The sequence below is a fragment of the Lissotriton vulgaris genome, chromosome 1_1 (genome assembly GCF_964263255.1).
Source record: "Lissotriton vulgaris chromosome 1_1, aLisVul1.2, whole genome shotgun sequence".
Lineage (NCBI taxonomy): Eukaryota > Metazoa > Chordata > Amphibia > Caudata > Salamandridae > Lissotriton > Lissotriton vulgaris.
In genome coordinates, this window is record NC_141685.1 from 1,846,310,888 (window position 1) to 1,846,336,341 (window position 25,454).

General features: G+C 46.8%; 1 protein-coding gene across 1 annotated transcript in view; it reads left to right on the forward strand.

Moving 5' to 3' along the window:
• The window catches only part of IFRD1 (interferon related developmental regulator 1), a 95,672-nt gene extending 71,309 nt beyond the window's left edge, over positions 1 to 24,363 (forward strand). Inside the window, exon 12 of the mRNA XM_086919313.1 lies at positions 23,965 to 24,363. Coding sequence (XP_086775439.1) covers positions 23,965 to 24,054 — 90 coding nt within the window. The 3' untranslated portion in view covers positions 24,055 to 24,363. The remainder of the gene's footprint in view (positions 1 to 23,964) is intronic.
• The last annotated feature ends 1,091 nt before the right edge of the window (positions 24,364 to 25,454 follow it).

Here is a 25,454-nt window from a genome sequence, read left to right on the forward strand (position 1 = left end):
CCTTACACTATCCTTGACCCACCTGCATCCCCTACGGCCACCCAGCTGGCATCAGTGGGGCCTCAGTCACTTCACAGACCATACTGATTGGCGTGCCACCAAGAGATTCTGCGTCCTTGTCAAGATGTTTGCGAATATTTTTCAGTGAGTTTAAACTATTTGGATCTTTTGCTTTACAATATCACAGAAAGTTTGACTTCACTTATAGTAGTAGCGACCACCATAGCAGCTGCCATGTTAGGCTTTTGCTAGCAGTCTCATTATTTAAGGATAGAATACATTTTAGTGTTTTCCCAACACATCAAAATTTATGAAACTGTTGGAGTTTGTCCTTTTCATTCTGATATGCCACTCCATTCACCCTTTAATACTCTTAACACCATCGCTGCTGCAGCAATTCCCCTCCTGTGCTGCATGACCTCTATTCCCATTGTTCATGACGAGCTCAGCTCGTCATCAGCACAGCTCAACCGTGCCTCATGACGAGCTGAGCTCGTCATGAGCATCGAAGGGGTTAATAAGAAAACTTACTGTTTGAGGCATATGGCCTGTAGATCACACACACACTAGTGCATAGATCGCCCTCTGGTGGTGGGCCTGGATGATTACACTTTGTTGTCCTGGAAGAGTCTTTGTACAGTAGATGACTTCTCCTCTGGAGTATAGTGCGCATGTGCATCAACTCCATTTTCAGAATATTTTTTTGCCTTCGGGCTCGGATGTGTATGTCGCTCCCGCTCGGTTTCGTTACCAATCTCATTTCAACGCGCATTCCTTGATCCCTACCGTCTGTATTGTTTTTGATCAAGACTTCCTTATACACTCGTCTCAAACAACTTTTACTTCTCAATTCCAGTGATCATTAGGGGCCCTCTGGCTTTGGGCTTTTGCTCATGGAAAGCACACCATTCAAGAAGTGCCCTCAGTGTGGACACTAATTCCCCCACACTGATCTACATGAGGTGTGCAATCTGCTTGTCCCCAGAGCATGAAAGCAGAGATTGCCAGGCCTGTGCTTCGTTCCGGTCGAAAAAGACAATCAGTCTAGCTCGGAGAGTCATGGCACAATAGTCTTCATCGGCACCAGGCACCCTCTTCGAGGAGACTCCAGTCCAACCGGAGTACGAAAAGGAACAGCAAGAAGACGTCATTGTTTCCAAAGCAGAGGATTTGGCTTCCAGAGCAGATGAGCTGGCAGAAGATGACGATCCCCTTCCAGCTGGTCAATGGGTCATAAGTACTGACATAGACCCACTTGATACACCCACACCAGTTGAGGCGTCAGTTCCACCTCTACCTTCGGGCCCATGTGCACACCGATCACAAACTTCTGTTTCCCCGCCTTCGGGCCCGGCAACAAAGGCTTCCAAAAAGCCTCTAGGTGACTCTGGCTCGAGTCAGCCTCCTGTCAGTCCCTGATAAACAGAAGGTTCTCAAACCGAAAGTGAAACTTTTACAAACTTCGGCACCGACGAATTTCAATTTCAACAGTCTAGGGGCTCCTGTCGCCGCTCCTCCTTTCGAGGCTCAGGCAGAGTCAACACATCACAAACCTCTTCATCATTTAAAACTAATACCCAAGGCACCTTTAATAAAGGCTCCAACAGAGGAGGTTATAGAGGAAATAATAACAAAGGCAGAGGACGTGGTGGTAACACCAGAGCCTCCACCACCTCCAAACAAGGACTTGTTCACACTCCCTCCAGACCACTCAATACCAGTCGGAGGCCGAATTACACAATTCCCACCAGTCTGGAATGCCATTACCACAGACAGGTGGGTGAGACAAATTATCCAGTATGGTTACTGCCTGGAACACACTTCTACTCCACCCAACATACCACCCAAACACCGTCCAAAGAACACATCACGCTGTTACAACAAGAGGTGCTATCCATGCTAGAAAAGGGAGCCATAGAGCCAGTCCCTTTTCAACACCAGGCACAGGAGTATACTCTCTATACTTCCTTATTCCCAAAAAGGACGGCTCCCTCAGACCAATATTGGACCTCAGACCTCTGAACCAATATATACTTTCAGAACATTTCCATATGATCACTCTACAACAAGTACTCCCGCTACTCCAGCAAGGCAACTTTCTCACTACATTAGACCTCAAGGATGCATATTTTCACATACCTATACGTCCAGCTCACAGGAAATACCTCAGGTTTACAATAGAGGGTCGCCCCTATCAATGCAAAGTTCTTCCCTTCGGGGTAACTACAGCACCAAGGGTCTTTACAAAATGCCTAGCAGTAGTAGCAGCACACCTCCGAAGGCAACACATCCATGTGTTCCCCTACCTGGACGATTGGCTCTTAAAAGCCAACTCATACGTACAGTGTGCAAACCATACGTCTCAAACTATCCAGCTACTGCACAGTCTGGGATTTTCCATAAATTACCCAAAATCACATCTGCAGCCCTCCCACATACAACAATATCTGGGAGCAACAATAGATACCTCAGTGGCGAAGGCATATCCAAATGCAGCCAGGATATCCAACATACAGTCTCTCATTCAAAGATTTCAGCCACAACACACCCTCCCAACTCGAGTGTACATGCAGCTTATAGGCATGATGGCCTCCTGCATATTCATTGTCCCTCATACCCGACTTTAAATGCGTCCATTGCAGGAATGCCTAGCACGGCAGCGGAACCAAGCTCAAGGACAACTGAAAGACCTAGTGTTGGTAGACAGTCGCACTTACAACTCTCTGCAGTGGTGGAACCCACAAAACCTTTCCAAGGGGCGACTGTTCCAAAAGCTGGTTCCACAATTAGTATTAGCGGACGCATCACTGACAGGTTGGGGAGTCCACCTCCTTCAATACACAGTCCAAGGTCTCTGGACATTCAAAACAAGACACTGCATATAAACCACTTAGTTACTAGCAGTATTTCTAGCAATGAAAGCCTTCCAGAAACTTGTACAGCAAGGCTGTGTTAATCCGGACGGACAACATGACAGCCATGTACTACATACAAAAACAAGGGAGACATTATCCACAGCTCTCGCCTAGCACAGAGCATATAGAGGTGGGCAATTCCAAAGAACATCTTTCTCCTGGCAGAACACCTCCCAGGGATAGACAATCAGATGGTAGATCTACTAAGCCGACACAGTCAACAAATACACGAATGGGAGATTCACCCTCAGGTTCTACAACCATTCTTCCAAAAGTGGGGACATCCAGAAATAGATCTGTTTGCCACGAAAGAAAACTCAAAATGCCCGTCCTTTGCCGCAAGGTTCCCACACCCGTTGTCACAAGGCAATGCGATATGGATGAACGCGTCAGGCAGATTTGCGTACGCTTTTCCACCAACCCCACGGATTCCGTTAGTGGCACGCCCACTAAGGAAACAGTGACTCACAATGATCCTGGTTGCTCCCACATGGGCACGACAGCCATGGTACACGACCCTTCTACAACTCTCAGTACTTCCGCACCAAAGACTACGCCTGTCGCCACAATTGCTAACACAGAACCATGGTGAAATGAGGCACCCAGATCCCAATCAGATGAACCTAGCGATCTGGCTCCTGAAGTCTTAAGAGTTCGGATACCTTAACTTGCCGCCAGACTGCATGAACATGATCAAGGAAGCAAGGCACCTCACTACCAGAGCATGCTACGCAGCTAAATGGAAAAGATTTGTCTATTTTAATAATAACCAAAACAGTCCATTAGATGCCTCCATCCAGAACATAATCTGTTACTTGGTACATCTTCAAAGATGTAATCTGGCATACTCATCCATAAGGCTACACCTTGCTGCTATAGCAGCATACCTTCAACACAGGCAACACATGTCCTTGTTCAGAATACCTCCTATCAAAGCTTTTATGGAAGTACTTAAAAGAATTATCCCTCCAAAGCATCCACCTTCGCCAAGCTGGAACTTAAACGTAGTACTAACCAGACTCATGGGGCCACCTTTCGAACCACTCCATTCATGTGAACTACAATTCTTAACATGGAAGGTGGCATTTTTAATTGCCATTACCTCCCTAGCTACAGGCACTAACAATTCAGGAACCCTTCATGCAAATACACCAAAATAAGGTAGTGCTTCGCACTAAACCTAAATTTATGCCAAAAGTAATATCCACTTTCCACATCAATCAGTCCATAGAATTGCCAGTTTTCTTTCAAAACCCGCAGTTGGTGGCTGAAAGAGCCCTACACACACTAGATGTCAAGAGAGCTCTGCTATATTACGTTGACAGAACTAAATCATTCAGGAAAACAAAACAACTTTTTGTTGCCTTTTCTCCACAACATAAGGGTTATCCCATTTCAAAGACAGGAATAGCCAGATGGATAGTTAAATGCATTCAAATATGCTATCAAAAGGCAAAGCGCACTTTAACAGTTCCCCCAAAAGCCCACTCAACGCGCAAAATGGGGGCATCCATGGCTTTCCTAGGAAATATTCCCCTAGAAGACATATGCAGGGCGGCGACATGGTCTACCATACACACTTTCACTAAACACTACTGTGTAGATGTGCAAGCCAAGCAACAAGCTGCTGTAGGCCAGGCTGTCCTTAACTTTTTCAAACCACTGCAGCTGGTACAGTTGACCACCGCTAGAGGTGACTGCTATACAGTCTATGCTAAGATATGAATTCAGCAGCCCACATGCCTCGAACGGAAAATGCTACTTGCCCGTATGCATCTGTTCTTGGCATAAAGCCTGCTGACATTTATATCGCCCACCCTCCTCCCCGGTGCCTGTCACAGCTGCAGAGTTATACTTCACATACATTTACATGGTCATCTCTTACTTTCCTATTCTCCATCTTTGCCACAATGGCGAAAAACAATCTGAAGATGGAGAAGATGCCCATGCGCACTGTAGTCCAGGGGAGGAGTCACCTATCTCGTTATACTTCGAAGATTCTTCCAAGACAACAAGGTGCAAACATCCGGACCCAACACTAGGCGGCGATCTATGCTAAGATGTGAATGTCAGCAGCCCTACATGCCAAGAACAGATGCATACTGGTAAGTAGCATTTTCCATATATTGCACCAATAACATCAACCCACTAGATGTTTCCATCCAGAACATCATATACTACTTGCTGCATCTCCACAAATGCAGTTTAGCATACTCCTCAATCAGCTTACATCTTGCTGCTATAGCAGCTTACCTTCAAAACAGACATCATCTATCATTATTCAAAGTTCCTGTCATCAAAGCCTTCATGGTAGGTCTTTTTTTTTTTTTGTGTAAGACATTTATTTCACATTGTCATAGAAAAAGTACAAACATTTCGCCTACAACCTGATAAGGCCGGCTGTCCATGTTGCCAGGTTACATAATCAGAGGTTCATTCATACACAGCCCTTCAGCCGACAACCGTGGGTCCAGCGGCGAGTTTCCTGTGTGAGGGTAGGCTTGTTATTTGACAATGCAACAGTATGATATATATGCTCTCTGTCTTACGTTTTCATGTTTTACAGTAGGAACCCCTGTAACCTAGAGGAACGACAGAACATCAAAACAAAAACCCCCCTTAAAGCACTGTCACAACATTCTCCCCCCCTCATTGCTCCGTAATGTACCACGCATAGTTGCAGAAGACCCGTAATAGGTGTGCGCTCAGCACGCATCATCGTCAGAAGCCACTGACACCAGATATTGTCTGAAAGGTTCCCAGTAGTCTCTGGGACGGGACCCCGCAGGTAGTTCCTCGTATGTGACTAAAGTATCTCTGCAATAGGTCAAGTCCTCTAGCCAGTTTTTCACCTTTGGCTTCAGCTTACTATTCCAGTGCAAGGATACTCTCCTCTTCGCCATCAGTAGTGCGATCACGCACAGTTTGCGTCGTCGCGCTCTCAATTGTGGCACCAACCCCAGTAGGCAGATTTTTGCTGTACATTGTAATGTGGCCCCCAGGATAGTGTTGATGGTCTGTATCACCTGATCCCAGTATTGTGCTACCGCATCACAGTGCCATGCCAAATGTATGAAATCTACGTGTTCCTGCCCGCACCTAGTACAGTTGGAGTTATCCCTCAGGCCATATCTATATAGTCTTTCAGGCGTATGATACATGTGATGCAAATATTTATAATGGATGAGCCTAAGATTTCCGTTCGGTGTCAGCATCCCTGTTAGCATGCAGGACGCCTCCCATTCCTCTTCTATGAGGGTATCCGCCAGTGCTGCGCTCCATTTCTCCCTGGCCCTTGCAGTGTTACTCCCCATGCTAATTTGTGCGCTGCGGTACAACCTAGACACCAAGTGAGAAGCTGAGGGGGTGGTGAGGACGAGTTGTAATGGTGCAATTGTCTGTGGTTCTGCTGGGAATGTCTGATAGTGCTCTTTCACCGCCCTCTGCGATCTGTAATAGTTGAAACTGAACAACAGGGTTGGATTTTGGATATATGTCAATTTGTCTAGTGTTATAAATTGCCCGTCTCTAAACAAATCGCCTAGGGTATCTATGCCAGCGCACTTAAGAAGGTCCATTCCTACCTGTTCTTGTGTGACAGATAATGCCGGATGATGGGCTAATGGGAGTGTTGGGGCGTAGAGTGGTGTGCTTTGCGCCATCTGACCCAGTGTCCTCCATGCCTCGATCGTGGTGTTCACTGGATTAATGTCATGGTCATGCAACCTGGGACGTTTATGTGTTAGAATACTCGTCAGTGGGATGGGATCAGCATCCCCTTTTTCTACCGCAACGTGTGTCAGAAATGGTATCTCGTGGAACCAATAATGCACGAATTGCGCCTGCGCACACAGATAGTACAGGTAAATGTCTGGCACCTTTAAACCCCCTTTAGCGTACGGCAGTGTCAGTCTGTAGTTCTAACCTAGCTTGTTTCCCCGCCCAGATCAAGGACAGCAGACGAGAGATTTTATGTTACGGAACACCTCCGCCGGGGGCTTGATAGGTATGTTATTGAATAAATATAAGAATTTAGGCAGGAGTACCATTTTGACTATGGCGAGTCTATCTGCTAGAGATAGCGGTAGCCCAATCCATCTCTTGACCTTATCCTCTAGTGTCGATATGGTTCTCCCGTAATTGGTGCGGATGACCAGTTCCGGGTCTCTGTGGAACCAAATGCCCAAGTATCTCGTCGGCTCATCCTGCCATTCCAGAGGATAATCCAGCACAGTTGGCTGGGTACCATCCGTCAGCGGAAGCACGAGGGATTTGTTCCAGTTAATATGGAGGCCTGAGTATTGGCCGAATTTAATGTATTCCCGCAGTAGCGGGTTAAGATGCAACTCCGGATTTTTCACGTAAAGGATCAGCGTACAAGGCTATGTGTATGGGCCGTGTGGGGAGCTGAATCGCTGAATAGTGGTGGTGTTGCCGTATTTTACACGCCTATGGCTCCAGTATGAGGGCAAACAGCATGGGCGACAGAGAGCATCCCTGTCTGGTGCCACGCCTCATTTCTATCGGGCTGAAAGATGTTTGTTTACCCTTATGTGAGCTATCAGGCCCGAGTATAGCATTGTTATCCAGCCAATGAACAATGGTGGGAACCCCATCTGGATTAGGACTGCAAGGAGAAAAGGCCAGTCGATCGTATCGAACGCCTTGGCCGCATCCAGTAAGACAGCAACCGCTTTTATGTGCGGGGCCAAATAGTGTGCCAGAGCAAATAGGGTGCGAGTGTTGTGGGTGGTCGACCTATCTGGTATGAAACCTGCCTGGTCCGGTCTTATTAGCAGCGGCATGAGCGGTTTTAGTCTGTCCGCTAATATGCTCGCTAGTATTTTAGTGTCCACGTTGATTAGCGAGAGAGGGCGGTAAGAATCACAGTGCTCTTCATCCTTGCCCGGTTTCAGAAGAGCGATGATCAGCGCTTCTCTCATTGACGGTGGAAGTGTTTGAGCCTCGTGGGCGGTTTCATAGAGGTTCACCAAGTGCGGTGCTAGTATGTCCGCAAACGTCTTGTAAAATTCTATTACGAAACCATCCGGCCCCGGAGCTTTGCCGTTAAGGAGCCTTTTAATTGTATCTACAACTTCTTGTGCTGTGATAGATCGTGCCAAATAGTCCCTGTGACCATCTGCCAGCCAGGCGATCTCCACATCGGCCATGTATGCCAACAATTCATCATGTGGTATTTGCGTCCTTGCCTCATAAAGTGCCCCATATGTATCTCTAAATTCCCCCATGATTGTCCTGATGTCATGCGCGCGTGTGCCATCTTTAGTTCGTATTGCCGCTATATGCTGTGGTGCTCTGCCTGAGAAAATCTTTTCCGCTAGGGCCCTACCTCGCCGTCCCCTTCCCCATATCTCCTAGCTGTTGTCCTCTTGAAGATGTATTTTAACTCATCCTCAGCAAATTTATGGTACTCCGACAGTAATATCTGAATGTCACTCAGTAGTGCTGTGTCCCCAGTGCATGTCTATCGCTGCTCCTGCTCCTGAATCATCTCCTCCCTCCTCTGTAACTGGTGTCGAATGTCTTTTAATATCCCTGAGGTTGTGCTGATGCAGACGCCCCGTATTGTCACTTTGAATGCTTCCCATAGGAGGCACGGGTCCTCCGTTGTGGGGGAATTCAGCTCGAAATAGTCTGTGATCGCTTTCATGACAGTGTCAACATAAAGCGGATCACGCAAGGCCTGTGCATTGAACCGCCAGGTGTACGGCGGTGGGACATAGTGTGGGATTCGTAACTGGAGAACCGGGCCGTGATCTGACAGCGTTCTCGGGAGGTGTGTGATCTTCTCTACCCATGTAATAATATCCTGCGTGCCTAACCAATAGTCCAACCTGGACCAGCTCCTATTAGCTGCATTAATGTGTGTGGCTACCTGTTCCCCTGGGTGTAATATCCTCCACATGTCGCTTATATGTAAATCAGACATTGCATCAAGCAGCATCTCCCTCGCCTTGGTATGCTGTTCCAGCGTGTGGGAAGCTGTCGAGCCCGTCGAAGTGTGACATTGAAATCACCCCCCCAGATGACGTTGTCTGCCTGTATATCCGCTATTTTGTGCCACATCTTTTCAAAGAAGGCCGCATCGTCCACATTCGGGCCATAAACATTCACTAGTGCCACTCGCTGCTGTCTCACCACGCCCACCACTATGACATACCGTCCCCCTGTGTCGGTGTACGTGTCTGTGATTTTAAAGTGAGTCCCTTTCTTGATCAGAATACTTACACCCCGGGAGTATGTCGAGTAGTTGGAGCCCGTGGTGGATTCCGCCCATTTGTTTCCCAGCCTGGATGTGCTAGTGGGTGCCAAGTGTGTTTCCTGTAGAAATGCCACATATACCTTAAAACTGTCGAAGTACGCAAACATCTGCCTTATCTTTTTGGAGTCCCCAGCCCCATGACGTTCCACGTTAGAAAGTTTAGTGTGTCAGAGCGTGCCATTACCATGGGGTCAGTTTAAGTCTCATGCCGAGTGAGCGGCGTGGCCTCCTGCCAAAGAGTGCAAGTTGAACAATATCCTTACAGACAACAAAAGAGGTCGCAATTCTCTGACAGTGCATACATTTGAACCATTCTCAACTTCCCTGCCCCCTCCTCCCACTTCAGCACCCAAAATTTGCCAAAGCCATCTCCCCCATAACTTCAGAACAGTAATAGAACTTGATTTGGGGTACACCCACCTGGGGGTGTCGCCCGAAGCACACATCTCCATCCACCTAGTGGATGTGGACAGGTGCGGTTCTCCACAATTTCAATGTCGAATTTTTCCCCTTTTCCCCCTCATCCCCCCCATAGGGGACCATGACTATCCCTTTCTCCCCTATTTCCCCTCGTGGCCTCAAACATTCGCTGGCGGGGCGCCTCCCTGCACCCATCTCAACCCGCCCTTGTAGACACTGTCCCGAGTCCACATAATGGCAGCGTATGTTGCACAGTCTGCTGTCCATATACACTGAGTCAATCACCACACGGGCCTCGTGCGCCGGCCCAGCTTCGAGGATCACCAAGTGTACTCACTGTGTTACTGCCAGGCTCGTCCTCCTCTTAATGTTCGTCTGCAGCAACGTCCGTACCCTTGCAGAGTGCAAACCACAGTCTCGCGCCAAATGTAGCGTCTGTTGTCCGCAGCCACCTTTGAAAAAGAAATCCAGTGAACCATGTAGGTCCGCCGTTAGAGTTGTCAGTCGTTGCCGCTCATTCTGCCCGCATTCTCCCGGTCTTTTCGGCGTTTGGAAAGTTTTTTGACGTAGTCCTGTGCAGCTTGCACCGTCGTGAGAACCACCGGCTTGCCATCCGTTAGAATTTTAAGTTTTGCTGGGTATAACATTGCATACCCGATTTCCAGTTCTCGAAGCTTCTTTTTTACAGCAGCAAACTCCTTCCGCGCCAGCTGCACCGCCATGGTGTGGTCAGGGTAAAACTCCAGCGTGTTGCCCTGATAGTTGATGGCGCCTTTTTCCCGTGCAAGCCGGAGTATAGTATCCCTGTCTCTGTAGTTAAGGACTCGGGCAATGATCATTCGAGGCGTAGCCCCTGGTTTCGGGGTGGGGGCCAGGGAACGATGCGCACGTTCGATCAGGAAAACTTCTGAGAAGCTCCCAGCCCCAAATATGTCCTTCAACATGTTTTCCACGTACGTTTCCATCTTGCCAGTGTTGGTGGACTCCGGCAGGCCCGAGATACGTACGTTGTTGCGGCGGGACCTCGCTTCCTGGTCTTCTACCTTTGCTTTCAGGGTTTCCAGGGTCTTTTCGATGGCACTGCATGCTTTTGTGGTATCCCTGGATTGATCTTCCACCGCGGAGATCCTTTGCTCTGCCTCCACCAGTCTCTCCTCGTGGTTTTCCAATTTCGCCGTCAGAGTATCCACCCTCGCTACGACGTTGTCCATTTTGTTATTCATATCCTGTAGGCTTTGTTGGATAGCCCGTAGTACCGTCTCCATGTTGGCGCCGTCCCCCAGTACCTGCTCTCCGTCGGCATCCAGAGCTGATCCAGGTTTCGTCGTCTGCTTCCTGGTCTCGAAGGGCAGTTTCGACTGCTGTTTGTCAGGTTTCCCCATTTCACCAGGAGACGCAGTGGGGCTATTAAATTGTGGGCTCGTTGAGGTCGCTGGCTTGGTCGCCGTCCTTTTGCGTCGCTGTTGCGCACCAACCGCCCCTAGTGCTGTGGGTCTATGCATTTAGATCTCCACCGAGCCACATAGTTGCTCAACGCAGTGTCCGGTGTGGGTGTGCCGTGTGTTGTCGTCGTTGTAAGATCACGTCGGCACTGGGGCACCCCCTGTCCGGTAGGCATGAACCGGTGGGCGACGGTGGTCCAGTTTCGCGCCTTCTGGAGTGGTGTGCAGCAGCGTCTCGGAGTCTCATACAGCGCTCTTCTCACTGATCCTCCCCCAGCTGTGTCACTCTCCTGTCCACCTCCGTTGCTTTGCCGCTTAGTGGTCCTTCCCCAGGTCTCATGCGGTCTTAATTTAATGGAGTACTGGCAGCGGCAGTCGCGGGTTCGCCGGTCGTGCGTTTCACTGCCGCCATTTCGGCTGTCCTGGAACGCATCTGCTCCTCAGCAATATCACCGTGTATAACAAGCATCCCGTACCTGTGCTGTTCACCGGCGCTTAATCTTCGTTGTTGACTGGGTGGGTTCAGCTCAAGCTTGGAAGCGTTTGGGGATGACAGCGTTCATTTGCACCCTTTGTCGCCACGATCGAGCGCCGCCATTTTGGACAGCCTCGTACCTTCACCCGGTTATTCGCAGATTTCTCCGTCCTGCCTCTCCCCTCATAGCTGATACTTCCACATCACGGAGTCAGGGCTTTCAGACGTCCATGCAGCTGTTTTGTTCGGCAGGTGGGGCGAGTTAGCGGCTGCGGGGAACGTTTTTCCCGCACCCGTCCTGCGGAGCCGACTCAGCAGCCAGCCATTCTGCAGTGCGCCCTCTAGCGCCCCAATGGTAGGTCTTAAAAGAATAATTCCTCCCAAGGTACCACCCTTCCCTGTATGGAACCTCAGCATTGTTCTCACCAGGCTAATGGGGCCTCCATTTGAACCTTTGCATAAGTGTGAATTACAATTTCTTTCATGGAAAGTTGCTTTTCTAGTGGCTATTATATCACTCAGAACGGTAAGCGAGATAAAGGCACTTACAATTCAAGAACCATTCTTGTAACTCCATCACAAGGTGGGTCTAAGGACCAATCCCAAATTCCTTTAAAAAGTAATTTCAAAATTCCATCTCAATTAGGCTGTTGAGTTGGCAGTATTCTTCTCCCAACCTCAAACAGTTGCTGAAAGAGCTCTCCATATATTAGATGTTAGAAGAGCTCCCCTCTACTATATTGATAGGACAAAGCCATTTAGTAAAACAAAGCAGCTTTTTGTGTCCTTTTCTCCTCCGCACAAAGGTAATCCCATTTCAAAAACTGGGGCTCATTCCACACGTAAACTAGGAGCATCCATGGCATTTTTATGGAACATTCCCTTAGATATCTGCAACGCAGCTACATGGTCTATACTATACTGCACACATTCACAAAGCACTACTGTGTAGATGTGCAAGCAAAACACCAAGCTAGTGTGGGCCAGGCTGTACTCAAAACACTATTTCAAACCACTGCAACAGATACTGGTACTCGCCGCTAAGGGAGAAAACTGCTATGCAATCAATGCATTTGTGCGTGATCTGCAGCCTATATGCCTCAAACGGAAAATGCTACTTACCTGTATGCATCTGTTCTTCACATGTAGGGCTGCAGATTCACACACGCCCACCCACCTCCTCAAATACCTCTTATCTGTTCAGTAATATCTTAATTAGATACACTATACATGGGACATCTTTCTGTTCTCACTCAGCTCCATTTCCCGTAATGGCGAAAAACAATCTGAAGACTCTTCCAGTATAACAACAAAGTGTAATCATCCGGGCCCACCACCAGATGGCGATCTATGCACTAGTGTGTGAATCTGCAGCCCTACATGCCAAGAACAGATGCATACTGGTAGCATTTTCCTTTCTACTGTACATGTCATTTTCCAGTAGGATGCCATCTTGTTTGGCCTCAAACTGTATGTAAGTCAGCTGTGCTCAGGTGTATTAATTCAGTGGTAGGGTTCTATATACCTGGTACCTGAGTACCGTCCCTTTCCCCCAGAGTTTGGTCTTCTATTTTTCTCATTCTTAAGTCTCAAGACACCTGTCGGCACATCCCTTTTCATTGTAGTGTATTCTCCTATGCCATTATGTAGAACGGATTATATGCTACATTTTTAAATCTGTTTGAAACTGTGTCTCGATAGAGAATTACTGAGCCTTCAATTACCCAATCAAGAACCTTCTTTCGATACTTTAAGCAAGTGCTTGTTCGAGAATCATCCCATCTACTTCCACCATGTCCCATTTAAAGCTCTTTTCTGAGATGTAGCCTTATTCCCTGAGTGCGCTCACATCCGCACTGCTTGTCTTTGGTTTTTGAGTGGCTCGCTGCCGCTCAACTCAAATGTAACGAAGACAAGTCAGAGATTCTCCTCTATGGTAAATTCCCTCCTGGCTTCAGAGATACGGTCTGGCCTCCCCCCCCCCCCCTAAGCCCCCGCCCCCCCTTACCAACTTCCAATGGAAAACCTGCGAAGAACCTGGCTTGAGGATAACCTTTCTCTCTCCTTCCAGGTAAAGAAACTCTCAGACAGCTGCTTTGGCCTCCTTAAAACACTAAGGAGCTTTCGTCCTCTTCTTCCTAGGCCTGCTAAAGAGACTGTCATCCATGGCTTGATCCTCTCCCGTTTGGATTACACCAACGCTTTGTATGTGGGCATCCCGGGATACTCTTTGCATAGACTCCAGGTTATCCAGAATGCGGCTGCCAGGCTTCTCCTTGGAATCTCCAAGAGGAGTAGTGTGCTCGAAGATTTCTGCTCACTCCACTGGCTTCCCTTGGCTGATCGGGTCAAATTCAAATCCCTTATCGCCCATCGTGCCCTCCATGGTCATGGCCCTCCTGTTTGCAGGAGCGGTTTTCCTTCTATGTCCCATTGAGTTAACTACGTTCATCAGCACTTCTTTTAGCAACAGCGCCCGCTTCATTTGCCACAAGATGGACGGCAGCTCTCTGGCCGTAAAGGCTGCTCAGCCATGGAATGCCCTTCCGTTTCCATTGCGCAAGACCTGTTGGCCTTCAAGAAACTTCTAAAAACCTATCTCTTCCCCTAGAGACAGCTCGGTGACTCTTCTTGGACTCATGCCGGGACACTCCTTGGAGTAGCTGTGCGCGTTATAAGAGTGTATAACATAACACAACATAACATTAGGTGAATGCTACTAATTTTACCCCTGGCATTCCCATAAGGTTATGACCCACTGCTTAGTTTAGTGGAAGTAACTGGATTCAAGCAGTGCAGCTCCAGAAACACCAACCCAGGTTTTTCGGCCTTTTCACTAGAACTCTATGGTTCACAATATAGCGTGCCACAGAGGTCAGAAAATTAGGGATATTTGCAGCTATGGGGTGGGACTCAGCACTATTGCCCTTAACCGAATAGCCACCCCTTGAAGGTCTGCACAGTCACTGGTCGTGCTGAAGAGGATTAATTTCCATGCATTCTTGAAGTAGATTTTTAACTGCCTTTTCTGTTATGGTCCTTGGAGAGGAAAGGTTGGGAGTGGCTAGCAGTTTGGTAGGATCTTTTGTTTATGCTGCTGATTTTTGTTTCGAGTAAACACGTGTTTTGTTGAGGGCTCATGGCCTCTCCTAGAATAGATGTATCAAGGTTGTGATACCTCCAGTTACTGCAGTAAAGATTTTTTGATGGATTGTGGTGGGAAATGTCACACAAATTAGATGCTTGTTGCGACTGGTGGGTGGTTAATCTGATTGAAAGTTTCTTGTGTTAATGACTGACCAATAACTGAGCACCTTGTGGTAGTGTGGATGGTTTAATAAAAACTGGTAAATCTGGAAACCAGGAGTGGAGGCGGGTTGATAGCAAGAGATGTTGTCATGTGGGAGATGGAGTGATTGAGTTTATCATCTGTGGTAACTGGATTGTTGAAAATCGAAGTTGGAGTTGCCTACAGTGTGAATAGATTAAGTGTTAGACATGGAGTAAATGACAGATTGAATTATCGGCATTGGCTGTAGTGGGCCCCACGTTCCCCTCTAGGTACAGTTAGGAGGGATAACAGCTTACTGTTTAGTCCTCCATTTGGGAGGTGGATGATGGGCTATATGATCATGGGTGATATAAGCATGGCAATGGTAGTGAGGGGTTTTGTCGCCAGAAGATGTCCCATGAGTGACCTGGGTAGGGTGAACAGCGCAACTGTTAAGCAGGTCTTAATTAAAAAAAGGGGAGACACTGGTCCGTGCTGAGTCGACTAGGGTTTCTTGACTGTGCCTTGGCATATTGGTTCTTGCTGATTATATTTTGACGGAAAGAGCTGGGACCTACCCGCTAATAATACACTTTAGCAGAAGTCTTCAAACTTTTGGATGCCGTCACCTCCCCTGTCCAAATTTTCAGAGGTACTGACCCCAGCCTTCTGACAAACCTCTTTAGAACTTTGTACTCCTGATCATTGACTACCATAAACGCCCCCCATTTGCACAGCAAATCATTTTTACGGTGGGGAAATATTAGTGTTTAGTAAGTCGGAGGTTTGTTGGTGACTGGTCACAGGCTAACTACACAGAAATCAACAGTAAAAACAGTCTACCAGACCACAAAACAGGCCTGCAAGCAGCCAATAAAAAGCCCGCACACTGACCTGCCTGGCCACCCCTTTGTGCACTGCCAGACTGCCCTATAGGCAGGCCTACTGGAATTATGAGGCAACAGAAGAACCAAATTATGCAGCAGTTGCAAACTTGTAAAGGCTACGCTGTATAGGTTTTTTGCAAGGTATGGGAGACTACATGCATTTGTGCTTGCTTAAGAAAATATTTGTGGTCATAGTGTAGAAAGCAACAGTAAAAATAGTCCACCAGACCATAAAACAGGTGAGCAAGCAGCAAAACAAAAAGACCACACCATCCCTTTGGGCACTGGCAGCCTGCCCTAAAGGGAGGGTACTGGAATGGAGGCAGGGAGGACAAGATTATGTAGCAGGGTCAATTACGTTGTGTGGTACAAAAATGTAAATAATGCTATGTGATGTGGCATTGACATTTTTTACACATGGTAACACTGGCAAAGATTTCAACTAATCAGTACCAGTTCATAACCAAAATACAGCAATAAACAGAAAGATGTCTAGTCATCCTTTATGAAGGGCATTCCACTCCGCAGTGTTGCCACATTATAAGCAGCCCTGGCTGAGAGCAGCAGGGGTCACTTAAAACCTGGGTGGTCTTGTGCAGAGATAAGCAGTTTACCCACACCTCTTTCCTCTCACCCCTTCCCTTCTATCCTTCTCCCCTCTCTCAAACTCTGGAGCCTTCTCTCCCTTTGCAGGCCACTCCCTTTCACCCCTTTTTACAACCTCTGAACTCTTCCCCATTCAAACTCTCACTTAACCTTTAATCACCCCTCTACCCCCATTCATCATTCCCATCTCTCCTTTGTTCGTCTACACCTTCTTGAACCTACATCCATCTTTCCTGTCACCTCAGCACCCACCCCAGAAATCCCTCTTTTCCCCTATCCCTGCTCTCCCTCACCCATGTCGCATCAAATTCTTTTTACCTCCAAGATTTCTTCTCTCACCCTTTAATACGCGGAGACGCGCAGTAGTAAGGCACTTGCATTCTGAATACTGTTATAAAATAGCGTCTTAATTGCTCCCTAAACGCCTAACTGCGCCTACTTTACATGAACTTTTAACTTGCTGTCATTTGTTCCAACTTTTACTTTATTTTATATTCACTGCACCACTCACCTTGCTTACTTGGCACCTCTCGGCAGGCACGCACCTTCAACCCCAACACGGGTCATTTCCGATTGCGTGGAGGGATCTGGTGGCATTTTAGGTTCCTCACTTCCGGTCCTAAGGCTGGGGCGGAGCTTGACGGTCAGCAGTCTAGCTGCTGCTGCCTAATTAGGCCCAATGCCATTCACGGCTTGGACGTGGGCATGCCGCTGGTGCGCCAAAGACAAACCAGTCTACATCCAGACCCCAGCCAGTGCCGGCCATGCTGTCCGTGGCTCCCTCTATGGACCAATCCTCTGGTCCAGGGCTCAGCTCCTTAAACATGAGGGTCAGGGACTGTGAGCCCCCTTTTAAACCTGATCACTTATGGCTCTTTCCACCATCAAAATGTAATATGTCAATTCTCTTACAGCAGATTCCATGCCACTAATCCCAGTTGCTCCTACTACCCCTGCCCCCTCTAACTGTATTATGACTCAATTCCCCCCGTAAAGGCCTGCTTGATCAATTGTAGATCCCTTCCTCACCACGCAGATGACATTTGGCTCTCTGGAATTCTATTCATCGGACTTAATGTTTCTGACCGAATCCTGGATCAAGGACAACTCGAACCCCGACCTCACCCTAGCCATTCCGGCTGGCTACCGGATTCTGGGGCTCAACAGGGCGGATAATCTGGAAGAGTGGCAGTGGTTTTTCGCACTAGATGGGAATTAACTCACAGAAAACTCACCAATTTGGGGTCCCTAGAAGCCATTTACTTCTGCATTACAATGGCTCCTAACGTCGTTTGTGCCGGAATTCTGGTCTGCAGACCCCCTAACTCCCCTCCCATCACCTGCTAGAACTTCATAATGCAGCGTCAGACCTCTCGCTCAAACATAATAATTTAACGATTTTGGGAGATTTAAATGTACATACAATGTCAACTGCACCAAAGCATGTTAACTTATGGACACCCTTGAAGGCCTCAATCTGACCCAGCTGGTTAATGGCCCCACGCATGCTGCTAGTCACACGTTAGACCTGATATTTAAGGCCTCAATCTGACCCAGCTGATTAATGGCCCCACGCATGCTGCTGGTCACACGTTAGACCTGATATTTACTAACAACCCAAATCTGAAAACAGGCCCCCCCTCACTGCTTACCTGGTCCGATCATTTTTTATTCCTTTTAACCTGTCACTGCCCTCTGATTCCCAGTCGCCCCTATAACTGAAAACAGAGGGAAATGGTGCAACGTCATGAGTAATAGCATGACTCCTGCACTCTCTCCTCCACTCACCTCCAACTGTCAGGGGACTCAGACTCAGTAAACTTTAACAGTTGGCTAACCTCTGCTCTAGAAATTGTTGCCCCCCTCAAACCCACCAACTGGTCAAGACAAAAAAAATCACCCCTTGGTTCTCCCCTGAGCTCTGTGTGGCCACTGCAAAAAATTGGAGCGTATCTGGAGATTATCCTATGATCTCACAGCTAAGTCCGTATATAAAGCTGCCCTAAAAATGTTCATAAACTTACACGCACTACTATGAGAGTATTTTATTAATGAAATCCACTCTGCAGGTAATTAGTCTAAAACCCTCTTTAAAATTGTACAAGATTTTACCAAGTCTGCGGTCACCACTAGTGTAGTCAATAACCCCCCGCGGCCCCCCGCCCCCTCAAACCTGTGCAAAGGGCTATCTGATTTCGTTCTGGATAAAATGTATACTATCTCTTCCACCTTTGGCCCCCCACAACATAATCCAGATTCTGCTGCTGGGTTGGTCAGTAAATTAAGCTTTGACCACTTTCCGTCCTATCTCTCCCAATGCTTCACTTAAAAAACTTTCAACTTGCAAATTCGGTTCTCACAACGACCCCTAACATGTTTCAATTTTTCAAACTCCTGTCACCCCTCAACACCCCACTGAACCAGATATGGAACACCTCTATGCTCTGGCACCTTCCCCGCCGGGTGGAAGCAGGCTCTTCTGATGTGATCCTCAACGGATCCCTACTGTTTTTAAAATTTTAGACCCATTTCCCTCTTACCGGCTCTGGCAAAAAATCTTGACATTTTTTTTCAGGAACAACTTTCCAACCACTTGGAATCCTGTAACCATTTCCATGACTTAGTCCGGCTTCAGATCCGGCTACAGTACTGAGAACGCCCTTCTAGAAGTCTCTGAGCATCCGTGAGCGTTGATTCGGGCAAAGCAGCCATGCTAGTGCTTCTCGACCTGTCCCCGGCGTTTGACACTGTTTCCCATCCTATCCTTCTGGATAGATGAGGCAACATGAGTATTCAGGGTCTTTTCTGGGAAACCAGACATCAGCTTTTCTCCATCCGTTCGTCTTCGACGAGAAACCCCTGTTCTGCGGGGTCCCCTAAAGCTCGCCCTGGAGTCCTCTCCTTTTTAACGTCTACCTATCACACCTGCGGCGCTGGTCGAATCCTGCAGGGTGAGGGTGATCTCCTACGCTGACGATAGCCAACTGGTATTGTCTTTTGAAGAAAATTCGGAAAACGGCATTCTGAAACTTTAGACACTGCCTAAGTAACATCTCGGCGTGGATGTCACTTAACACTCTGAAGCTTAATTCGGACAAAACCAAGGTACTCTTCTTCAGTCAAAAAATCTTGCCTCCCCCGATGCTTTGGTGGCCACTTGAGATGAATCCACCTCCCAAGCCGGTTGACTTCGTGAGGAACCTCAGCTTCCGGTTTGACAAGGAACTTTCCTGAAAAACTCAAATTAGACAGGTGTCCCCCTCTTGGGAAGCTCGGCATGTTGCGTAAATTCCTCCACTTCCTTCCCCTGGAGTCCTGTCGGACGGTAATCCATGCTTTATTTACATCCCATTTGGATTATGCCAACAGTCTTTACCTGGGGGCTCCTGCCTATTTGATTAGGCCTCTACATATTGTACAAAACGCTGTGGCCAGAGTGATCTGTAAAATCCCTTTCCACCACCCGAGCATCTGAGGAAGCTCCACTTGTTACTGGTGACTAAATGTATTGAATTCTAGGCTCTTATGGCTTTCAGAGCTTTTCGGGGACATGGCCCTGCATACCTGAGAGCTAGACTCCAGAATTATCAACACACCCGGACTGTCTGATCTAACCATCTTCCTCTCCTTGCCACCCCTCGTTTTCGCAGTTCTAGAATGGGTGGCAGAGCCTTTGCAGTCATTACCTCCAAAATCTGGAACGCCCTGCCCCTCTCCCTTTGCTCCTCTGAGTCAAAACCCATCTTTCACCATGCCTTGAAGACCTGGTTGTTCACCAACCTCTAGTTTCCCACTCTTCACCTATCATCTGCTGTCTGCATTAGTGCTGGGACACCCCCGTTGGGGGTAGCTGTGTGCTTTATAAACTCCTAAATAATTAATAAATAAATGTAATAGCCACCTCTCTGCCTTACCTTTCTCTCACTCACCTCTCCTCTTGCATTGCCGCACTTCCTTCGCCACTTAACATTTCTCTTCATCCGTGACCTATCAAATCGAATTCTGACTCCCTCACCTGTCTCTGCTGCCTCCTCTCATCTCATCCTAATCTCTCCTCACATCCTCGTCTCTCACCTCGCCTCTCTTTACTTCCCTCACATCATCCACCCCTTCTCGCCAGGCCCCTCTCACACCCGGCTCCCACTTCTCACCACTGGCGCCACACCTCTATCCTTGCCTTCCTATCGGCCTCGCATACCCCCATCCCTCATCTGTCAGTTAAAGTATGTCTGGCCCAGACTCTCAATATCTAATCACACGGTGCCTTGTCTGTCCAGGCTATTCCCCTTCAACTCTTCAGTGTTATGCTTCCCGCTCCCACCAAGCACACTGCCCTTCTGTCAACTGCATGATGGCAGTGCCATTTCTAAAAGGGGTAAGAGCAGCTGCAGCCACACCACTGCACCAACCCAGCATCGGGAAGAGTGTAAGGCAGTGGTTCCCAAACTTTTTCGACCTGTGGCTCCCTTGACCTAATCAGCAGTTGGCCGTGGCTCCCCATTATGTCACTTTTATTTTTTTATATAATCGCTGGGGGGATGTAACCCCGACAACGGGAGTTTTTCCCGTTTCCTCCCTTACATTACTTGGGATGGAGCTGATGAAGGTTTTATAATCATATTTGTAACAAAATTTAAATATAACAGTTGTTTAATAAAAACTTTATTTGTGTAAGTGAGAAACTATACAATATTAATTGCCAAATATGTTTCCATGAACCTTTTTTAATCACACTTAAGCTTGCATTCTTGCAACCCCTGCTGTATCTGTTTATAGTCAGTTAATGATAAAAATGTTAGTTATGAAAAAGCTAAAGCGTCTTCTATTCCATAATCCTTTTAGTTTCTCCACCTCTTGTCGAAGCCTTTTCTCTTCAGACATTTTTCTCCCCTCCCTCTGCCTATATGTCCTGCTTTCCTTCTCTTCCTCTTTGAATCTTTCACACTTTGTTTTACCCCGTGTATTCCATCATCCACCTGGGGGACTTGCCCTTGTTTTCTGAGACTGAAAGTCTTGGTGTCACTTTTAGTTTCCTGTATTTCTCTCATCCCACTGCTGCACTCCTCTTCCCATAAAAAACATAGGTGGCCCAGTCTAGGGTGAATTAACAGCCTCTCCGACGACGAGTTAAATTTACGTATCAACGCTGTCATGTCTTGTTCGAGATAGTAAGAGCTACATCCATGCAATTACAATAAAATTAGAGAGGTTTTATTTGGCCCAAGAGGAAAGTAACAGGCGTGTTTGAGGCTTTTCACCTTTTCAGCAGCGACAATAACTGAACATAATTATTGTAAGAGTAACTTGCTGTACCATTTTATCATGCTGTTTTAGTAAAGCGCTCCGATACCTACGGGCCATGTCCGCGCTATATAAAATAGCTTTCACTGAGGCGGAGAAGGAACCCGTTTATTACGTGCTTCCTTCCTGCCCTTGAATGAGGGTCAGGCTGGGTCCGGGAAAATAATACTGGCTGTATGCTGCCTATTTCCACAGCGAGTTTGCATACTGGACTTTCAGGCGCGGGGTTTCTTCACACGAAAGGCATGCAGTAACAGCAGCCTGCATATAAGTAGTACACAGGCTTGGGGGTCACGAGTTTGTCATTTTCCCCTTCTTTACAGATAAAGTTAAAGCAATGATTTTTATAGTGTGCAACCAACCTGTTACTTACTTTTAGAACACCGGCAGTAATAACGCTCGTCAGACATTGCTGTGAATGGGGGCCATATGCGGAGGCTGCGTAAAAGCAAGTAAGCGCGTATGACGGTCGTTCTCTCTTGGGCCAAACGACGATTCTGGATTAAATAGGTGCCATTTGCAACCTCCCTGTGTTGCACTGCAGCTGGGTGTTATTTAATTAAGCTTCACTTGCATCCTTCGTTCAGGGCGACAGGTAGGGTGTCAAAAGACGCATCAGTTCTTAATTGCTCAGATGCATTTTCTCAACATGATACAAGCTTGTTCCCTCATCGTGCGCGGCGCCCCTGGCTTCTCCTAATGGCGCACCGGGGCGCCGCGGCGCACAGTTTGGGAACCTCTGGTGTAAGGCATAGTCCACAGCTTCGTAGAGATGAATGGGCTGTTCAAGCTAAAATGGCACTCGGGTGACTTGCTTCCTTGGTTATATGAAGTAAGAGCTGCAGATGGTTTTGCTGCTGAAGACTGTAGGATTAACCGTTCATATCCCAAGATGCTGTATATTTGTTTTACTGAGAACAGAGAATGCGGACCATCTGTAAATCTGGACTCGCAGTCAGATTTGACTTTGCCATTCGTATGGTTGAACCTACAAATCGATCTTCCCGAATAGCGTTATGAGAATTTTAAATATTAACATGTTTGAATCTTCTGCCACCTTCTGGCAGGATAACGAACAAGATATTTTAGTAAGTACATCATTAATTGAATGTTGCTCTTGATTCATAATTTTGGAATGCTTCAGGAAAGTTGAACAATTCTGGGGCACTTTCTCCAACAATAATTAATGAAAGGTAAACCTTTATTTGCGTTTTAGATGACCAGTCATAAGAAATGGTGCCTCAGTTTCTTTCGGGTTTAGCTGAAACACCTCACACAACCTTGCCAGCCTGTTCTAATCTGCGCACTTGCCCGTCAGTAGTCCCTTTATCCCAGAGCCTGTTGCTCCCATCTGTTTCCAGTAAGTTTGACATCCTATTGTTCGACATGTTTCCTCGTGTAAAATCAGTTGCCCTTTTATATGTTAGAATAATAAATCCGCAAGTTTCCGAACTGACAGTTCTCTAACTGGTTACTTCAGCAATTTGCATAGCTCTAGAAGTGTGGTAGCATTACAGTCTCTAAGGATGGAAATTCTAAATTACTTTGTGCCTGTCAAAATGCCAAACCTCTCGTCTGGGCTCATAAAGACAGACCATGGCATTTCATTGTAAAGGTCACTTGGCCGCATGGTCTGGCTCTTGACCTTCGGGAAAGGATACTAAGTTCCCTTTGGTTAGTCTTTAACAATGGGTCACCACCGTTTGTGTAGTATTACACATGCAGTCCGTTCATCCTCCCCAAAAGAAAGGGAGGGGGTGGGGGGCGCACTGTGCCATTTCTGCATAATGACGAGTAGCTCCGAAAATGGCACCGGCACCAGTGAGGGAGTGGTTAATCCTCTGTTTAAGGTAGAAAAGTGAAATGTTAGTATGTTGCTAGGATTTGACCGGCAGGTGGCAGAAGATACGTACTAGCTTGTTACTTACTATAGGAAATGGTTCCCATCCTGCAAAAGCAGTTTTACAGGTAAGTAACTTCTTTGTACACTAATAATGAGGTTTCTTAATATGTTGACAGCATTTTTGTGAAATGGTGGCTGATTACTTGCTCTGCCCTCACTAATGCAATCTACCCGTTAACAGAGTAGACCTCGATAAATTTTACTTAGCCATGTATGGCTCGAGCTTTAATTGATGATTTGTCAAAAATGCCTCTATTTTTGGGATAGTGACTGCATGGTTACTTGCTAGCTAAAGTAATCCATTTTGAGAAAGTAGGTCTAGCAATTTCACCAACATATTGACAAGTTGTCGGCAGGGGTGCTACTTAACCATCTTTTGCAATCTGATAAATGTCTTTGCCTGAAACTAATACACTATTCATTATTGCAATGAGTGATCTTTTTTTTCTTTTATTTTTCAGCACTTGTACAATTCTGCTGCCTTCAAGGCACGAACAAAAGCTCGAAGTAAACTCCGAGACAAAAGAGCAGATGTTGGCGAATTCTTTTAGATCGCAGTCTATTTTTAAACTAATCACCAAACTTTATAAAAAAAATAAGTAAATCTACACGGATATTCAAATGTAAAAAGCAGCTCTATAGTTCTTCTGGTTAGTCAAGTAAACATTTCATAAACAATATTTTTTGTATTATAACTTTTGTTGTACATTATCTGTAATTCCTTTGTGTGTAATGTTTATAGAATTAATAATTAACTTGTTATAAAGTGTGGAAGTGGAGCTTCAGGTCAACTGCTTAAGTAGATCATAGTCTGAACAATTCTTGTACAAACTGGGTAAAATAAATTAATAAAAAAATGACTTCACTGCATGAATTTTGTTCAAGTGTGACTGACAAGTGTGACTATACAGTGGCATCAGTAACCATTTTACCAAAATCCGTGGTATCAGTCGTGACATTCCCTCTCCCCCGAGGTTAAGAGTGGAAGTGACAGACGACAGTCTTCGGAAGATATTACGAGATGGATAGCCTTCTGTATTTTCAAACTTTAGCCAGCATTGGTGGCTTTGCCAAGGAATATACCTTCCTTAGACATCTGTGGGGCAGCAGTCTGGTCCATGCTCTTGATCTCTGTAAGCATTACTCTGGATACATCTATGCTCCTATCAGCCAGGGTATTCTGCACAAGCTATTTTCTTGAAGCTGGTTTGGCATGGCATATGCAGTCTCACATTCCAAACAGGTTGCGCCATCAAACAATAGTTCCCAACATGTAAAAAAGAGCAGATCACCTAAATTGATAGAATGAGTTATCTTCATTAAGATACGCATATTCTTCCACTTTGTTATCCCTACGCATTTGTGAAAGAGCCAGAATTTAAAGCCTTGGTATCCCTTCTAAGTAAATGTACGTGTGTTACCAATACTTACTCCATCTAGAACACTCCTGTTACGTTATAGAGGGTTTTGTAGCATGCTCAAATACTCAAGAGTGTCCTAGCGTGTGCACAGACAACTAAAAAGTGGGCAGAGAAAGAAGAGAATTACTCAATCAATTTAAAAAGGTGAGTTTTGTGTGATTTTTTTTAAAAAGCTTGAAGTCCTGAATGACCTGAAGCTCCACGGGGAGAGCATTCCAGGCAGCGGCAGCTTTCACAGATAGATTGTCCGCCTAAGCGCACCCTTCGAAACTGTGGGATGGCCAGCAGGCACTGAGTAGCAGAGCGGAGGGGGTGGTTTGGCGTATACAGGGTGAAACGTCTCCTCGTCCAATGGCCCTTGACCGTGGATAGCCCTGTGAGATAAAATAAGGGTCTTAAACAGCACCCACTGGGCCACTGGGAGCCAGTGCAGATTACGCAGATGCTGCCGGACACTAGAACTCCGCGAGATGTTAAGTAGGAGTCTAGCCACAGCGTTCTGTATGATCTGGAGACGCTTGACCAGATAA